This window comes from Protopterus annectens, chromosome 10.part0, assembly GCF_019279795.1.
Source record: "Protopterus annectens isolate FY-2018-M chromosome 10.part0, PAN1.0, whole genome shotgun sequence".
Taxonomy (NCBI): domain Eukaryota; kingdom Metazoa; phylum Chordata; order Ceratodontiformes; family Protopteridae; genus Protopterus; species Protopterus annectens.
The window spans coordinates 1037514047-1037534583 of record NC_056744.1 but is presented as its reverse complement, the minus strand read 5'-3'; the positions used below and the strand labels follow the sequence as shown (position 1 = coordinate 1037534583).

Here is a 20537-nt window from a genome sequence, read left to right as displayed (position 1 = left end):
CCTTATCTATCAGCATTTTTCACACAGGGAGAGCTGAAACTGAGCTATATATAGATCAGTGTGCAGCCATCTTGGAAAGCCCATGGTTCTGAAGTTATCTTATTTAACTCCGAGGGGAGGATGGACTGAGAAGTTCAGCTCATCATTCTAACAGAGTTATTTAAAATGTTATGCAATTAAGTTATTTTTATCACACAAAGGGTTAGATTATCCCCATTTTTTTTTCTGATATTTAATATTTTACAGCAGAAAAAGTGCATTTAATTGTGATCTTTACTATGGTCCAAATCTTAGGTCTTATAATATGGCCCTGACTTATTCCCATGATGTATGAGAATGCTTTAATATAACTTTCTTTCTCTAAGTTCTAAAGTTATGGAATTATCTTCCATTGCACGTTATGACTTATGTATCTCCCCATCAGGATACCTGCAATTGTAGTAAATACTTTTAGTTTAAATATTTCTTTATGTAAATGTTTGATTTTTCTTGTGTGTTTGTCGGGAATATGCCTATGTCAGCTGTGGATTATATTGACGTATAAATTCTATAAACTTGTATCTGTATATATCTATGAATGTTTAATGCATGTTATTGATTAATAGTTTCTAACAACTTTGACTACACTCTAACGGCTCATAGATGGGTAGGTGTCATTAGATCCAGCCTGCTTATCTGAAAATGAATAAATATACAAAAATAAAAAGTCTATGCATAACTTCTTATTTAATTCCATAAATTATAGTACTGAGATAAAATGAAGATGTTCTCTTATTTAAGTTGACATCCTCAGTAGGAGTAACTGTAATGAAAATGCCAAGGTAAACTATGCTTCCCTAGTCCATCCTAATACTTATCTTTTTGCAAAAAATGTCCTTGAAACTTACTTTGTATTGTATAAAACAAGTAATGGAGGCTGCTGCTATGCTGGTAAATGCTCATGCAAGCAATATAAATCAAAGTTATAGTAAATCAAAATAGCAGGACTGAGCGAAAACAAGTGTAACACTTAAAGTTCTAAGTACTTTATTATCAATAATTAATAAGATAAGCGCTTTCACTGTGTAGCTTCATCAGATCTTACATTCATTCTAAGATTCCACATCTTATATATACACAGGTTTTAAACAATTAATCAATCAAGTAAGTTAATTGGTATGATTATTTAAAGAAGCAGGCAGACATCAAAGACCCAGCTTAATATACAAATCTGATAAAGATAAAACCATTTAAAAACAATCTCATATATAAAGTGTACATAGGAAACACATATATAAAAAGTTATATATAAAAAATATATATAAAAAACATATCAGTTAGTACATATATATTTGTAATTAAAATAGATATTAGTGTGAGAAAGATTCTATAGACAAGTATGCTTAATGTCTAACATATAAAATTTCATATATATGTATGTATAAATTAATATAATGTCTTATAAAATAAAGTAACCACACTACATGTGGTAACTAAATCTATGACGTAATGACATGGTAGTGATATAAAAGACAATTCGTTTACAGAGAGATAGAATACCTATTTCTAGGGGGTTTATCTAATGTTTCTATGCTGTCTTAATTTTGGCTTGATAGAGGCCCTATCATTGAGGCCTAATCCTTTATCTGATCTTAGTAGAATTATCCATTCAGTTTCCTTACTCTCTGTATATATCTTAATGTCACCCCCTCTAGAGTCGGGAGTAATTACTTCAAGTACCTTGAACAAAAATCTATGTGTGTCGTCATTTAGTGCTACATGCTTGGCAAGGGCATTATGTAATGTACCTTTCCTTATGTGATATACATGTTCCCTTATCCTATCCCTCAGTGGTCGATTTGTTTTACCAACATAGAAGGATGAACATAATTGACAAACAGCTAGGTATATCACATGAGAAGTCATGCAGTTGGCTTCAGCTCTTATATTAAAAACTTTCTGTTGATCAGGATGAAAGAATTCTGTCTTACTGTCTATGTAACAACAGAAATTACAGCGACCACAGCGTCTTGTGCATCCATTCTGTATAGATTTCCTATCAAATTTAGGATGGCATAACATTCTTTTAAGTTGTGTTTATTCTTAAAGATAAACCTCGGTGTTTCTCCTACTATCTGTTTAATTTCTTCATCTATCTGTAATATACCCCAGTGTTTGTCTATAATCTGCTTAATCTCTATATGATCAGATGAAAAGAAGGTGGAGAATTTAGTGAAAGATTCACTCATATTTTGTTTCTCATTATAGCTAGCACTGTTGGATCCAAAGTATGGCATAGCTGAAGTGGAGCGTAAATTGTACACTTCGTCTATCTTAGAATGTATTTCCTCGACTTTATATCCTCTGTTTAATAGTCTATATTTCAAATCATTTATCTCAGTGTGAAATCCCTCTTCCATTGGATTCAGTCTGGAAGCTCTAATAGCTTGTCCTTTCACAATATTTCTAAAGACAAAAGGAGGGTGCATACTGGATCTTAGAAGCAATGAGTTAACATAACATGTTTTCGATGAACTCCAGTGTTAATTAAATTATTATGTAGCCTCTCTATATATAAGTCTAGAAACTCAATTCTATCCTCTGAAAACTTCATGGTAAACTTAAGACATGGTATTAAATTGTTCATGATTAGGTATGTGGATTCAAGTTGTTGGGGTGTCCTTTCCAAAGAATAAAGACATCATCCACAAAACGTCTGTAAAATATCACATGTTTCTCAAAGAAATTTTGTAGAAATAATGTATGTTCTTCCCAATGTGCAAGAAACATATTGGCGTAGCTGTTGGCACAAGATGTACCCATGGCTATGCCATCTTTCTGTCTATAGATGTTATCCTTGAACATAAAGACATTATTTTCTAAGACTAATTCCAAAAAGTGAACTATTAAGTCAATAAGTACATTAGTATAGTCACTGTGATTTTTCAGGTACTGTAATGTATAATTCAAGCCCAGTTCATTGGGAATCACTGTGAACAGTGACTGTATGTCAAATGTGACAAATAAATAGTCTTTAGTGATTGTTTTGTCTTGAATACAATCATAAAATTCTGTAAGGAATTGTTTAGTGTCTTTTAGTACTATTTTATTTTTATTTAGTACAGCCCTCAGATGTTTTTCTACAAAAACTGATAGATGTTCTGTGACCCAACCTCGTCCAGAAACTATTGGTCTCATGGGTGGGTTCTTATTATCCTTGTGTATTTTCGGCTGTCCTTGAATAACTGGTATAGTAGGTGTTAGAATATTAAGATAGTCAAATAATTCCTTGTCAATCAGTTTACTTTTGAAAATATCCTCTAGCGTATTCTTCACATATCTTATAGTTTCTATAACATCATCTTTTGTTATTAAATCATAGAATTTGTCCTGCATCAATTCTGTCATTGCTCCGATATAATTTTGCATATCCATAACAACAATGCTGCCTCCTTTGTCAGCTGGTCTAATAACTATAGTAGGTCTTCCTGTAATTGTTTTAGACTTACTCTTTCTTTATAAGTTAAATTATCTCTCCTTTTACATCTTTTTTGCTCTACTCTATCTGCATAGTATACATGTAACTCATCTTCAGTTAACTTCAAATATGCCTCAACGAGTGGGTGATGGGTTGGCAGGAAATCACTTAGTCTCTTAAATGTGAATGCTTCTGTTTTAGAAGTATTGCTAGTTTGGGTTTTATATAACAATTTTAGCATGACATTTCTGCAGAATATTTTCAAGTCAGTGACTGTGTCTGTTAGTTTACTGTGACTTCTTGGAATAAAGTTTAGACCCTTGCTTAACAATTGAATATCTTCATAAGTTAGTGTCTTACTTGATATATTGTGCACTAATTCTTGTGCGTCCACATTTTCTTTAAAGTTTGGTTGGATGGAATGTCTTCTGAAAATTTCCTCTTCTGCCTCCCACGACTCATAGACCTCGACCTCTGTGGGCCTTTGTCCATACGTATCGGTAGAGGAAAAACCAATTCAGCATTTGTTTTATTGCTAGATTTTTCTGTGGTTTTAACCTTTGGTCTCACTACAGCCTCAGAGTCTCGATTCATATGAGGTGTCTTGTCTTTAACTATGTGAATATTAGGATATAAATTAGTGTCTAAGTTCACACTGGGGTGTATGATGTGTATAACATCTATTGAATCTTTACAGTGGGGTTTATCAGTTACATCGATTGCTACATTCTCTATACAAACATCATCATTTAATTCTGTAATCTCATCAGCAGAAGGTATACTCTGAACATTTAAAGTCGACATATTACTATTCCCAGCATTATTGTTTGGAGCATTTAAAGTACACATATTCTTCTTAACTTCATTACTAATATTGTCACATAAGATAACATTCTCTACATTCCTTTTATTCACATATTGTGAACTATTCATAGCATTATCATTGTTCACCATTGCATTACGTTCATTCTGTCCATGCCCTGGTCTGGGCCAAGTAAAGACATGGCTTTGTCTAAAATCATTAATGTCTCTTTTAGCTTTATTCCTTTTTGTTGTAGTAGCTTCCTTTCAAATGCTAAAACACAGTCCAGTAAGTTCTCCAGTAGTGGTTGAACCAGAACATCAGCAAAGTCTCTATATAACATTTGTTGCTTCGCATTTATGCTTTCTATCAATTTACTTTCTTCTGGTATAAAAAAGTCTATTAAAAGTCTAAGATAATTCCGACTCACCTCTATATTAAGTCTCTGCCATTTCGCTAGCAATTCGGGGTAATCCTTGCCCTGGCTAGGCATCGTAAAAACCCTTAAGCCTCTTGGAATAATGTTTTGATCGAGGCAAAACTGAAAATGTATTCTCTGTGTTTGCAGGCGTTTCAGCTTCATGAAATCCTTTTCAATCCCCTCTAGTAGTATATGCAGCCTTTCCGAGTCAACTGCACCTTCATTCACGTCATCAGTAGCAGTCACATTCTCAAAGAAGCACGAAGCGTTAGTAACTTCATTGAGGTATTGTTTAAATCTGCGTTGCAGTACCTCACCCCCATGGTCTTCACCTCTTGGTCGCATTACCTCACTCCCTCGGTCTTCACCTCTTGGGATGTAGTCCAATTCGATGTCAGTCATATTACGCAAAACACTTGTCCCAGTTAGCAGCAAAGCAAGAAATATAATGTATAAAACAAGTAATGGAGGCTGCTGCTATGCTGGTAAACGCTCGTGCAAGCAGTATAAATCAAAGTTATAGTAAATCAAAATAGCAGGACTGAGCGAAAACAAGTGTAACACTTAAAGTTCAAAGTACTTTATTATCAATAATTAATAAGATAAGCACTTTCGCTGTGTAGCTTCATCAGATCTTACATTCATTCTAAGATTCCACATCTTATATATACACAGGTTTTAAACAATTAATCAATCAAGTAAGTTAATTGGTATGATTATTTAAAGAAGCAGGCAGACATCAAAGACCCAGCTTAATATACAAATCTGATAAAGATAAAACCATTTAAAAACAATCTCATATATAAAGTATACATAGGAAACACATATATAAAAGTTATATATAAAAATATATATAAAAACATATCAGTTAGTACATATATATTTGTAATTAAAATAGATATTAGTGTGAGAAAGATTCTATAGACAAGTATGCTTAATGTCTAACATATAAAATTTCATATATATGTATGTATAAATTAATATAATGTCTTATAAAATAAAGTAACCACACTACATGTGGTAACTAAATCTATGACGTAATGACATGGTAGTTTTATAAAAGACAATTCGTTTACAGAGAGATAGAATTCCTATTTCTAGGGGGTTTATCTAATGTTTCTACGCTATCTTAATTTTGGCTTGATAGAGGCCCTATCATTGAGGCCTAATCCTTTATCTGATCTTAGCAGAATTATCCATTCAGTTTCCTTACTCTCTGTATATATCTTAATGTCACCCCCTCTAGAGTTGGGAGTAATTACTTCAAGTACCTTGAACAAAAATCTATGTGTGTCGTCATTTAGTGCTACATGCTTGGCAAGGGCATTATGTAATGTACCTTTCCTTATGTGATATACATGTTCCCTTATCCTATCCCTCAGTGGTCGATTTGTTTTACCAACATAGAAGGATGAACATAATTGACAAACAGCTAGGTATATCACATGAGAAGTCATGCAGTTGGCTTCAGCTCTTATATTAAAAACTTTCTGTTGATCAGGATGAAAGAATTCTGTCTTACTGTCTATGTAACAATGTAATAATCTGCTTAATCTCTATATGATCAGATGAAAAGAAGGTGGAGAATTTAGTGAAAGATTCACTCATATTTTGTTTCTCAAAAAGTGAACTATTAAGTCAATAAGTACATTAGTATAGTCACTGTGATTTTTCAGGTACTGTAATGTATAATTCAAGCCCAGTTCATTGGGAATCACTGTGAACAGTGACTGTATGTCAAATGTGACAAATAAATAGTCTTTAGTGATTGTCTTTATGTTCAAGGATAACATCTATAGACAGAAAGATGGTGTAGCCATGGGTACATCTTGTGCCAACAGCTACGCCAATATGTTTACCATGAAGTTTTCAGAGGATAGAATTGAGTTTCTAGACTTATATATAGAGAGGCTACATAATAATTTAATTAACACTGGAGTTCATCGTAAAACATGTTATGTTAACTCATTGCTTCTAAGATCCAGTATGCACCCTCCTTTTGTCTTTAGAAATATTGTGAAAGGACAAGCTATTAGAGCTTCCAGACTGAATCCAATGGAAGAGGGATTTCACACTGAGATAAATGATTTGAAATATAGACTATTAAACAGAGGATATAAAGTCGAGGAAATACATTCTAAGATAGACGAAGTGTACAATTTACGCTCCACTTCAGCTATGCCATACTTTGGATCCAACAGTGCTAGCTATAATGAGAAACAAAATATGAGTGAATCTTTCACTAAATTCTCCACCTTCTTTTCATCTGATCATATAGAGATTAAGCAGATTATAGACAAACACTGGGGTATATTACAGATAGATGAAGAAATTAAACAGATAGTAGGAGAAACACCGAGGTTTATCTTTAAGAATAAACACAACTTAAAAAGAATGTTATGCCATCCTAAATTTGATAGGAAATCTATACAGAATGGATGCACAAGACGCTGTGGTCGCTGTAATTTCTGTTGTTACATAGACAATAAGACAGAATTCTTTCATCCTGATCAACAGAAAGTTTTTAATATAAGAGCTGAAGCCAACTGCATGACTTCTCATGTGATATACCTAGCTGTTTTTCAATTATGTTCATCCTTCTATGTTGGTAAAACAAATCAACCACTGAGGGATAGGATAAGGGAACATGTATATCACATAAGGAAAGGTACATTACATAATGCCCTTGCCAAGCATGTAGCACTAAATGACGACACACATAGATTTTTGTTCAAGGTACTTGAAGTAATTACTCCCAACTCTAGAGGGGGTGACATTAAGATATATACAGAGAGTAAAGAAACTGAATGGATAATTCTACTAAGATCAGATAAAGGATTAGGCCTCAATGATAGGGCCTCTATCAAGCCAAAATTAAGACAGCGTAGAAACATTAGATAAACCCCTAGAAATAGGTATTCTATCTCTCTGTAAACGAATTGTCTTTTATATCACTACCATGTCATTACGTCATAGATTTAGTTACCACATGTAGTGTGGTTACTTTATTTTATAAGACATTATATTAATTTATACATACATATATATGAAATTTTATATGTTAGACATTAAACATACTTGTCTATAGAATCTTTCTCACACTAGTATCTATTTTAATTACAAATATATATGTACTAACTGATATGTTTTTTATATATATTTTTTATATATAACTTTTTATATATGTGTTTCCTATGTATACTTTATATATGAGATTTTTTTTAAATGGTTTTATCTTTATCAGATTTGTATATTAAGCTGGGTCTTTGATGTCTGCCTGCTTCTTTAAATAATTATACCAATTAACTTACTTGATTGATTAATTGTTTAAAACCTGTGTATATATAAGATGTGGAATCTTAGAATGAATGTAAGATCTGATGAAGCAACACAGCGAAAGCGCTTATCTTATTAATTATTGATAATAAAGTACTTTGAACTTTAAGTGTTACACTTGTTTTCGCTCAGTCCTGCTATTTTGATTTACCATTACTTTGTATTGTGTCTCTGCCCATGAGAAGTAATTAGGTTTATGTGAAGTTATAAATCATCTGCATTAAAACATCATCATATGCGGTGTTTGACTAACAGTATTTTACCTTTTCATGAGATAAGATCATCAGCTTTTGTACCCGAACTCTTTGTATTTAAACATTCCTGGGGTTGAGGACAGATAGTGTAGCTTTAGGAGCTTTAAACACTTTTTACTTCTTAGACCATGATCCTGCTAAGGAGACTCTTCATACTTTGTATTTAGATATCCTTAGTGTTATGAGGCTGAAGGTCCAGAGGCAGTAAGCCATTTGCTTGTCTTATATAACAGTTCTGCTAAGGAGACGTTGCATGCCTGGTACTTCAAGCTCGCTGGCATTGAGTTTAGGAGCAGATGGCTGAAAGAGTGGTAAGCCATTTGTACTTTTTAGACTACAGTTCTGCAAAAGACACCACAATGGTGCATACTGCCATTTGCCCTGATCAGACTGTACAACTTGAGCCTGCCTATGCAATTTTTTTTTTTATTTCGTGCCCCAAGGAATTCTGATTAGTATTGCACATGTGAATCTGTCAGAGACTGGAAAAAAAAAGTAATCATCATCATCATCAAACCCCCCCCTTTCCTATTTTCTACATGGAGTCAGAGATTGCCACCTCTTTTAATTCAGTGTCACTCTCCTGCCTTCTTTGACAGTCGTGCTTGACTGCAATAGGTCTTTTCTCGTGTAAAGCATCCATTACTTTGCTGAATGTCCTACTTTTCCTCTTTTCTTCTCCTTGTCCCTCCCAAATCTTCTTCACTACATCATCTTCTGCTTTTTATACATCTGGCCAAACTATCATAATCTGTTTTCTTTCACCCTCTCTGAAATTGAAACTACTTTGGCTTCTACAGTGATGGCATCATGTCTTTGTCTATTGCAAAGTTGCATTCTACAATCCACCTTAGGCACTCCATCCCCATCACCTCTGGCTTCCTCATCTGCTTCATCTTCACTGGACATGTTTCTGTACTATTTCTGATAAACGCTAATACATATGCATTTGTTTGTAAAGCTGTATTCATAACCCTTAACTCTGTGACAGTCTGGAGTAATTTTATTTTTCTGTACTATAAGGGTGAGTTAAGGTGAGTTATATCTGATTGATTTTGTAGTGAATGCACTGGACAATGAAGACCACATCCCATTACATTTTTGCACAAGATTTGGCCACCACGAGATTGTAAACTACTTGCTACAAGGAAATTTCGGTCTAAAACCTCATGCAGTTAACATTTATGGTGACACACCCCTGCACTTGTAAGTTGCTACATTTTTCTTTTGTCTTTAAAAATAAGTGGCATACTTTGCAATTTGTCAGAAAGTAAAAGATTCTTTGTCACCACAGGGCTTGCTATAATGGAAAAATGGAAGTTGTCAAGGAGTTACTGCAGCTGTCTGGAACAGAGAGCTTGACAAAGGAGAACATCTTCAGTGAAACTCCATTTCACAGGTATTACAGAACAGTTTGCAAGGATGTAATTACTGCATTTACATTTTTTTCATGTATGTGTTTTGTGTGTGTGTGTGTGTGTGTGTGTGTGTGTGTGTGTGTGTGTGTGTGTGTGTGTGTGTGTGTGCGCGTGTGTGAAGGCAATTGCAAGCAGCAGTAAATGGTGAGTTGAAAGTGAATCTGGGACAGATGAGAAGCAGACAGATAACTCTAATTCAGTAAAATAGTTAACATTATTCAGGTTTTGCATCACTATGCATTTTCTGAACTACAAGAACTATGAAATGTTAGTGACTAATGTCAATTCATCAATAATCAGGTAATCTGTAACAGATGGATTTATGCTCAAAATGTGGACTATGTACTAAAGCAGTGTATACTATGTAAACTTTTGGCATGCTGACCATTTATGAGAATAAACTTAAATGGCTGCATAACACATTGTCATTTAATCATCCAATATGCTGTTCAAAAAACAACAGACATAAACTAAGAATTCTTTATAAAGTGAAACCTTTTCTACCAGACCGTGCATATAATAAATATAGCTCTTACATGTATAAACACACACACACACACACACACACACACACACACACATCATAAATCTATAATGTCAAACAGCCATGTTACATGAGTAAGAAATAGATACTACAGTGAAGATTACTTGTCTTGCTTGGGTTTTGTAGACTCCAAAAAAGAGCGTAAGACCATTGTGAGTGTGAATCTTTAGAAAAACAGATATTTCTGTTCCTGTCTAGGTGGAGGGCAAGATTACATCAAGCAAGGAGGCATTACAACAGTCAAGATTTGGCCTTTTAGAGCTTCTGAAAAAATGTTTAGTTGTCATGGAAATTAATAATTTTAGTAGATTTTTTTTTTCTCTGTATTTTTGTAGATTATGTATATCTTGACATTGTTTAGTAGTTTGTAGTGGAGCTTTTCTCCCCGGGCCTCCACTGAAAATGGACATATATCCAGTTGGACTAGCCCGGTAAACAAATGTAAAATAAATAAATAAATAAATAGATGTTTGTTGAGTGCGTTCAGCCAATTAAGTTTACAGTCACTGAAACAAATCATCTTTTCTTTGAAGGACATCTTATATTGAATTCAGAAGGTCTTTAATATCTTTTAGAGCAGAGAGATTGTGGGGGTTAGAAACAGATCTAGGCAGCACACAACTGAAGCAAATTATTGTTATTGATAAGAATTTTTATATCCAGCTACCTTATACCTAAAAATATTAATAAGGAGGAGACTTGTAATTTCTTGCTAATCAGGGCACAGTTTCCTCACTTACTGATTCTTATATCCTTCTGTAGACCATGATAATCGTTAAGAATGCATAGGACAAAATGCTACTTGGGTTAGAGATGGAACTCGCAAACAGTTAAAGTATTTAGATGCTAAGATAACCTCTAGATTTCTAGTAGATTCATTTTTTTATTAATACTGCCCAGTATTGTATGGGCAGTTTTCAAACTTTTGTATTTGCATTTTGAAGATGTGTAGTGACAAAGTGAATGGCTGAAGGAGATCAGAGAGCGACAGTGGGGAACGAGAAGTGAAGAAGGTAAGGCAGATGGCAGGAGAGTGATGGCTGATGGATCTTATATGACTCTTAATGTCTCCTGATCTCATTGATTTTGGAAATAACGTATCGAAGACTGTGAAATACTTAATAAACAGTTTAGTGGATTGAGGGGAAGCTGATAATATAAGTAGTCTGTTTTTACAGAAATTGGGAAATGCAAAGTCAGATATTTTTACTTTGCAGTCTTGTTGCTCAGCAGGTAAAATTGTGATGAAGGAATAGGTGGTACAAGTGAGCAGCATTGCAACAGCTATCACTACTATTGCTATTGCTACTGCTATTACTACTACTACCACTGCAACTACTATTACTGAAACTACTAGTACTGCTAATGCTACTACTACTGCTACTACTACAATTACTATTACTGCTGCTACTGCTACTAGTTCTACTACTACTGATATTACTGCTACTACTACTACTACTACAATTACTATTACTGCTGCTACTGCTACTAGTTCTACAACTACTACTGCAACTACTGCTGCTACTACTACTGCTACCACTAATGCTACTTCTTCTACTACTACTGATATTACTGCTACTACTACTGCTACTGCTACTTCCAGAGCTAGATAATGGTCAAATGCCCTAGGCAGGGTAATGGATCAGCCCCCACCACAGCAGCCCCCCTCAGCAGCACCCCCCCAGCCATTCCAGTGCCCTCTTGCCCTCTAGTTCTCCCCAGTTACCATAAACACTGTTCAAACCTGCCAGTTTGCATACTGTTTTCTTCTTTATTTCTACAATGTTTAGAGATATTTAAAACTTTTAATTCAAAGTTTATAGCACAATTACTGATAGCCATTTGCTAAAAAAAGAATAATGTCACAAAGAAAAATAACTTAGCATAAACAGTAAGCTTCTCTTCTCTTAAAACTCATATTCATTGAAAGGGCATTGAAACCTACACTCAAAGAAAATGCATCTAGCCTGTGGCAGAATAAGTTTACCTTTGGGCTGCTTTCAAACCATAGACCTCTTGCACGCATTTTTTCAACCATACATGTGTTCTTTAATGCACCACCCTGACTGTATTGTATATAGCACCACTTGTTAGAGTATGTTTTAAATGTGTATGTTTGAACATTTTTCCAGTAAGCAGTGAAACAAAATGTATGAACCAGTAATGGCAAAACTACTCATTACAGAAAATTTCAAACTCAAAAGGTCACTCATCATTTTGCCATTATAATCCATAAATGTCAGTCAATATACAAAATCTCTGCAGAAGTAAAAGTCATCTGAATAATTTCACATTAAAGATATCTATAAGTAATGAAGACATTGCTGTTGGCAAACGACTTTGCATTTCTGCATTTCAAGTACAAATTCAGTGCCTGCTGCTCTTGAAGAACAAATTGTCCATGTTACATTTAAAACAAATGGTAAGCTGGTAATATTGTAATAGGGAATGGCTGTCAAACCAATAATAGGTTTATAGTTACTAGCCATCTCATCCAAAAGAGGACACACTTAGGAGTGCAGCACCCCCACTCCTCCTTAAATGGCACTGCAATGCCAGCACTCCATCTACATGGTGTAGGAGTGGAACTCACACCCTTCTGCACCAAAGGCAAGTATGCTGCATGTTATGCTACTAACACTGCTTTCAGAATGTATAGGACAAACATTGAAGATGGCCATTTGCTAAACAAAACAGTTACACATTGAAAACAGACTTCGCATGAACAACAATAAACTTCTCTTCCATTGAAACTTAACATTCCTTGAAAATGTACAGAAACTGAACATTTCTTGAAAATGCACAGAAGCTCAACATTCTTTGAAAAAGCATAGAAACTCAAAATTATTTAAAAATGCACAGAACTTTAACAGTCCTTTAAAATGTACAAAAACTTAACAGTCTTTGAAAATGCACAGAAACTTAATTCTTTAAAAATGCACTGAAACTCAACAGTCCTTGAAATGCACCTGCTGATGAGAGTTTGTTAGCTAACGTAGAGGATTCCAGATCTAGGGTCCTGTATATAAAGTACAGGGTTTGAGCCTACTAAAGTAAGCCAACCTGCCATCCCTAATTAGAGCATTACACACACATACACACACACACACACACACACACACACACACACACACACACACACACACACACACACACACACACACGTTTGTTTACCCATTCTCTGTGTTCATAATAGCAATCCATGCTCATCGCTCCTCTGTGTTAGTAATAAAAATTCATGCTCATCTCTCCTCTATATAAATTTTGCACACTCTGCTCTAAAGTGTGTGCATCATACTAAAGACGTATGCACAGATGCTACTAAGGACTTACTCTGCATGCATACTTAAAGGAAAAATATAATGCACACAGAGTTCATTCTTAAAGAAGAAATGTACATTTTGTGGCAGCCACCCCAGTCAGTGGGCACCCCTCCCAGCTAGTGGGACCCCCAAGCCAGTGGGCCCTAGGTAGCTGCTTAGCTCACCTAGTGCTGGATCTGGCTGTTGCTACTACTATTGCTGCTCCTGCTACTACTACTTTTACTGCTAATACTAGAGCTACTACTGCTGCTACTACTTCTATTGCTACTACTACTGCTATTACTGTTACTACTGCTACTATCAGTACTACTACTACTACTGCTACTGCTCCTACTTCTACCGCTACTATTACAATTGCTATGACTACTACTAGTGCTGCTACTGCTACTAATGCTTCTGCTACTAATACTTACACAGATCTTGTCACAATAAGACTGGTGCACACAATCACTAAATGTTATTGATAAAACAATTATAACTACAGAAAAAGAAACTGAAATAATGAAATAAACACTGTGAAGAATGAGAATTTATTACAAGTCTGTTTTGTTGCATGCAAAGAAACTTGTCAGCGAAGCTAGGACTGAAGCAAAATGAAAAAGAATTGGTAAAGATGAGTCTCTTTAAAGGTAATTTTTACATTTTCTGTCTGTGTGATCATTTGGTAAATCACTGGTATTAAATAAGTTGAATTGAGGAGGGAGGAGATGTGAAAGGTGAAAAAAGGATACAACTCTTTATTTGAAGGCTGTCATTTTGCACACTTGAATAAGGAAAGGGAAAACCAGCAGACTAAGGACTGAAATGTGCTGTTTTGTACTAATGTTTTATAAAACAACAAAAAAAAAAGCAAATTGCAAGCATAAAACAGTTTAGAGTTATTACACAGTACACCTCAGTATTTAGAAAAGTTGCTGCATCAGAGTATAAATGAATAGCTACTGTCTTACAAGCAACTAAACAGTGGTGAAAGTTCAATGGTGCAATGCTACCACTACAAATTATTTTCACACCATAAGATTAAAGTTGCAGGATTTAGCACCTAAAACTGCCTACTGATGGCAACGAATATAAATGAAAAGTTCCCTCAATTTACTTCATAAAGGATTAAGCAGTGCAAGAACAGCTTCAGCAAATTGATGTAGGATCCTTAACTGGCAATAGAAATGCAGTTCCCTATAGGAAAAATTGACCCTACAGAGGCAGTCTTAGCAGGCATGTACCTCTGTCTGATGAAACATATTCTTGCAGAATATGTGATACAGTATAAATTTCACAAATAAGTAAAAGAAGCGTGAACAGTGTTTGAACATGTTCCCACAGTCATTCAGGAAATATTTAACTATATTGGACCCAAGCAATGCCCATGTGAATTGTATATGGTGAGTTTTCTTCTTTATTTCTGACAGCAAACATGATTCAAATAGTTGTGAGGAGATCAGTGACAGGAACTAGTTGTGTGTTTATCTTTCCCTAAGCCTTGCCACACAGTTAGATGCAGCTAGTATGAAAGAATGTGAAGTAATTACCCAGGAAGTGTATACTGTGTGTCTTTACACATGTGATGTCTCCAGTTTCCAAAGCCTTGTTGCTTAATTAGATGCTACTAGTGTAGAAAGGATGCAGATGCTGAGACTACTAGATTGTGCTGAATCTGGGGAAGGGCAAATACAGTGGAAGGTCTAACTCTGGAGAAATATCCACATATACATATATCAGAAATGGTGTGAGGTGCATATAATTTGTAGTGGTAGCATAGTGCCATTGAACACTTCACAACTGTTTAGTAGCTTATAAGACAGTGACTATTCATTTGTACTCTGATGCAGAGAATTTTTTTTAAATACAGAGGTGAAAACATTTACAATACTTTACTAGGTACTTTCACCCATGTTGCTTCACTGCCTTGTTTTGCAGATGCAGCCTTATGCAAACAGTTACATGGAGCTGAATGTTTGGTTTACAGCAGCCTGGGCATTTACTGTGCTTATATCCTATAAAAACAATTATGCATTTGAAAGTAATTCTTACAGCCTGTCTTGAAAATATACTGGTAATCAAAGTGAATCATTGCCAAATGAGGGTCCAAAAATGGTCCAAGAATTAATTTATTAAAACAACCTGAACAAACAAAATGAGTGCTGTTGTCTCATACAGCATTACAACATTTTTTAAGCACATTATTTTTAAATAATTAAATATTTCAATGCACTTTGTTGTGCTGCTCTTCTGTTTGGCAAAAAATATGTGTTTCATTGTTGATTATTGCACATTTTTTGTCTGGGCCTTTAAAGAGTACTACAGTTTTCATTTAGTAATTATCCATCTACCAATCAAATCTTTTTATGCAAGTTTTAATGGCTGTGTGCTAGGACCATTTTATTCTGATGAATTCTCTTGTATGACACAAATGTGCTCATTTGATTCTTTCCGGTTGTTTTAATAAATTAATTCTTGGACCATCGTTAGACCCTCATTTGGCATTGATTCTCTTTGGGTACCTTTGGTTATCAATATATTTGGTTGACACTACACCATTTTGTGTTATTTCTATCCTGAAAATATTTAATATTTTATCCTTAAACACATTTATAATAGCATTTGAATTCCTTACTTTTTCTGTGTCGTAGAATATATATCAGTTGATGTGAATAATCTTCATTACATACCTATTTTTTTTATCTTCTAATCTGACAGAATAAGACCAGGTTATAGAGTTTGAGGGGGTGAAACTAGTTACATTCCTGAAGCACTGAGTAACTTTAGGCTTTATCATGAAATGTACTTAACATGTGAAGAATGCTTAGTGCTAAGATGGTAGCAGATCTAAATAATCTGGGAGAATTATATTGTGATATTGAGTTAGATAATTCTGGGCAGGGAGGCTTGTGCAGAAGTTTACATTTTCTGTATTTCCAAGAAGCAGTATTGTAGTAAAGAACATTCTTCTCCATTATTTAAATCTGAAATACTTGTATTTTTTACCTCATGAATTTATTTTGTTTTGTAGTGTCTGCACATATGGAAAAAGCATAGAACTAAGCAAATATCTTCTAAGTCTCAACATTATAAGTATCAATCATCAAGGAAGGGATGGACATACAGGTGAAGAGCAATGTTATTTTCAATTCTTTCTATATTTTTAAGTTAAATGGCCATTTGAAGTACAGCAATTTACTGCTTTTCTCTGCATTGTGTCTTCAGAATATAGTATAGTAATGCAGCAGTGCTTACAAATGTTGACATTCAAGCACATACTATGTTTTGACCTGCAGAAAATACTAAACAGAAAAGGAAAAACAGAGATTTAATTCAGTGTTAATTGTCAACATTACTTAGTTAATACTAGGAAATTATATTATCAATAGACAATAATATAATACAAGTAAATTTGCTTACAACTTCCTTGGTTCATCATTTCTTGAAGTTTTGGATTTGAATCACAAATGAGAGATAATATTTTCCTTTCATACTTTTGATCCCAACTGGGCTTAAGAAGAAGGCTTTCTATGCATTTTTATGTTTGCATTTGTAATTTGACCATAATAGTTAATTTATCTGTATTTTAGCATCACTGTTCTTTTATTTATTTTTTATATAGGAACTTTTTTATTAATTTAATGAATTTACAATATATACACAGAAAGGAAGAAATTCAACATCACATATTGTTATACAATGATAGGAATAAACTGAATCATCAAAGTAATCTTATACAATTAACACATTAAGAGTGTTGCTATTTCAGTAGCAATATTTCAAAGTTATCCCAACCACTAGAATTCTTAATAGAGTTTATAGATCTTATTTTGATTACTTCTCTTTCAGTTTTACATAGTATTGCTATTAAATTTAAAGTTCTTTGAACTTAAGAACTGAGTTCAGTTTCCAATTTTTGTAATAATTTTTCTACCAACTGCCAAATGATCCCAAAACATTTTTTGCTCTTTGGTTTTCCCAGATACAGGAAGTGTAACATTCATTAGTATTATTGATCTAGTTAAACAACAATTACCAAACCATAACCCCATAAAAATATACTTATCTCTTCCCAATATGTAAATTAAATTTTTACAGTCCATAAACATGTGCTTTCAATGAACATTTACATCCCCAACAAACTGAATAATTCATTTTACACACTTAGAGATTTTATAGGAATTAACAAACATTTATCTCTCTCTCTCTATATATATATATATATATATATGTATATGTATATATATATATATATATATATATATATATATATAGGAGCGCTACAGAATCCTGAAAGCCCAAAATCCTGAAGACCAAAATCCTGAAAGTTCAAAATCCTGACAACTCAAAATCCAGAAAACACACAATATACCAACACTTACTATATTCCAGCACAAGTACATACAGAAGCAAATAAAACACAAACCATATTACTCTTTTCCAAGTATAAGTGGGGGGGCAAGCCCCCCTGCACCCCCCATGTGAGGGGCTGTGCCCCCACACCCACTGCTACTTAAATATATCAACTCCAAGATTGCACTTAATGTACTGAAGAGCAATCTCGGAGTTGTTATATTTAAGTATTAGGAGGTGTGGGGGGCACAGCCCCCCACATGGATGGTGCAGGGTGGCTTGTCCCCCTGCATATAGTTGAAGGGTAATATATTTCCATATATACTTGTGCTGGAATATAGTAAGTGTTGGTATATTGTGTGTTTTCAGGATTTTGAGTTTTCAGGATTTTGGTCTCAGGATTTTGGTCTTCAGAATTTTGGGCTTTCAGGATTCTGTAGTGCATATACATATATATATATATATATATATATATATATATATATATATATATATATATACACACACACACACGCACACCCATAAAAACTTTTCAGTATGAACTTGAAGAAGTTTGACTAACTAATTTAAGTAACAGAGTTTAATTCTTACCATCTATTGAGTTACTCAATCTACAACTATCTAAAAAGTTCCAGAATTTTGCATCAAAATTATTATTTATAATTAAATTACATAACTTGGGCAAGCTTCCTTTCTCAGTCAATATAACTTCAGCAATAGCACTCATATACATACTATACAATATAGGAATAGTGTTCTGTTCCTCTTTACTCATATTTTCTACAAATTCATTTAATTCATTACTGATGGATAATATTAACTGGTTAGCAGATTCATCCAACTTCTATTCTTTCATTAAATATTCTGGGGACTTAGCTTTTCCTTTTTTCAAAGCAACCAAATCATAATACTAATCCATTCACCCCATAATCTTACATGATTGCTATAAGTAGTTCTTTGCTTTTTATGATACCATAAGAATCAAGTTAAAAATGTTTTCATTTTCTTTAAATGTTTTTTGTCAGGTATTAAAGCTATTGAATGCAATACACACACACACACACACACACACACACACACACACACACACACACACACACATCTAAAATCTTGGGTAATATAATCATTTTATTAAGAACTAACCTATCCTCAAAAGTAAAATCAAAAAACATTAATTCCACTGTTAATAAGTAGTAACACTTTTTCAATTATTTTTTCAAAAAATATTGCTAATAATCTTACTCAAATCTTAATAGATTTTATTACAACATATTTTATTTTCCTTCCCAATGATATTTATATTCATATTTAAACTTAATATCTAGTAACTGATTTAACACAAAGTTTCAGTTTTATTATTATTATTATTATTATTATTATTATTATTATTATTATTAAATTTCAACAGCAATACTTCTTGAAACTTTTCAATTTCCTCATCTCTTCCTTTGATTGAATAATTTAAATTGTCTATAGTTTGTAAAATAGCATCTGCTAAAAGCTGTATTAGATTGACAATCTCTGCAAATTGAGAATCGATCAATATTCTCATTAATACTGTTAGCTAAGGGTTCAATAACTAATGCAAATCATAGAGGGGCAAGGGACACCCTTGCTTTATACCTTTGTTTAAAGTGAATTCTTGAAAAATATAAGATCCAATTTTAACATATGCTTTGGAGTCTCTATAGAGGTTTTTAATATTCTAATAAACTGTTCTGGAAATGCAAATGCTTCTAAAGTTTTAAACAAGTAGTTCCAGTTTACAGATTCAAAAGCTGTCTCCGTATCTAAGCTAATTTGGACAAATTTCTTGTTCATACCTTTGGCTAAATCTAAGATAGTTACTACCCTTTTTATATTGTCATACATTAATCTATTGAATATAAATCCTGTTTGATCTTTATTAATTTATCTATTATATCTCTTAATCTTGTAATGAAAATGTAAGTAAATATTTATAGTCTACATTTAATAATGAAATTGGTCTATATGAGGAAGCTAACTTATTATCCTTTCGTTATTTAAGTATAAGTGGGATTACAGAAAATTTCCATGCAGGAAGAATTATTTTGTCACTCTGAATTATCCTGAAAACATCAATCAGTAATCCTTAAACATTTAATGAAAGCAGAATATATAATTACATACTTAAACCATCTAACCCTTGAGCTTTACCATTTTTCCCTTTTTTAAACTTCTTTAACTTCTATCACAGTAACAGGCTTATTCAACAGAGATACTAGTTGGTCATTAAGTTTACTAGTAAACATTTTTCTTTAAATATTTGTCAGTTTTGTAATCATCATGATTATTATTTTTGTCTTTTATTAAGATCCTCGTTGATTTTTAAAAAAATATTAAACATTTCTTCTATGTCAGAAGTAAGCTTATTAGTGTGAGGATTTTGGATATTATTGATGTGTGCCTTTTTGCTTAATACCTTACTTCTATTAGCTAATCTATGTAGATCTTTTGAAGTCATTGCATAGCGGTGCAATTTATTGTTCCTAAAGCTAGCCCCACTTTATGTGTTAAAAGTGATATTTTGTCATCAATTTTTTAAATGACTTCATTATTATCTAATTTCTTTGTTGTTCAAACCTCACTTTTGTGTATTTAATCTTGTATTTCTAACAACTCTTTATCC

General features: G+C 33.4%; 1 protein-coding gene across 2 annotated transcripts in view; it reads left to right on the top strand.

Annotated features, from left to right (window-relative positions):
* The window catches only part of LOC122813471 (serine/threonine-protein kinase TNNI3K), a 2121983-nt gene that overhangs the window by 723348 nt on the left and 1378098 nt on the right, over positions 1–20537 (top strand). For both annotated transcript variants that reach the window (XM_044085806.1, XM_044085805.1), the window contains exons 8-10: positions 9332–9476; positions 9565–9669; positions 16566–16660. In XM_044085806.1, coding sequence (XP_043941741.1) covers positions 9332–9476; positions 9565–9669; positions 16566–16660 — 345 coding nt within the window. The remainder of the gene's footprint in view (positions 1–9331; positions 9477–9564; positions 9670–16565; positions 16661–20537) is intronic.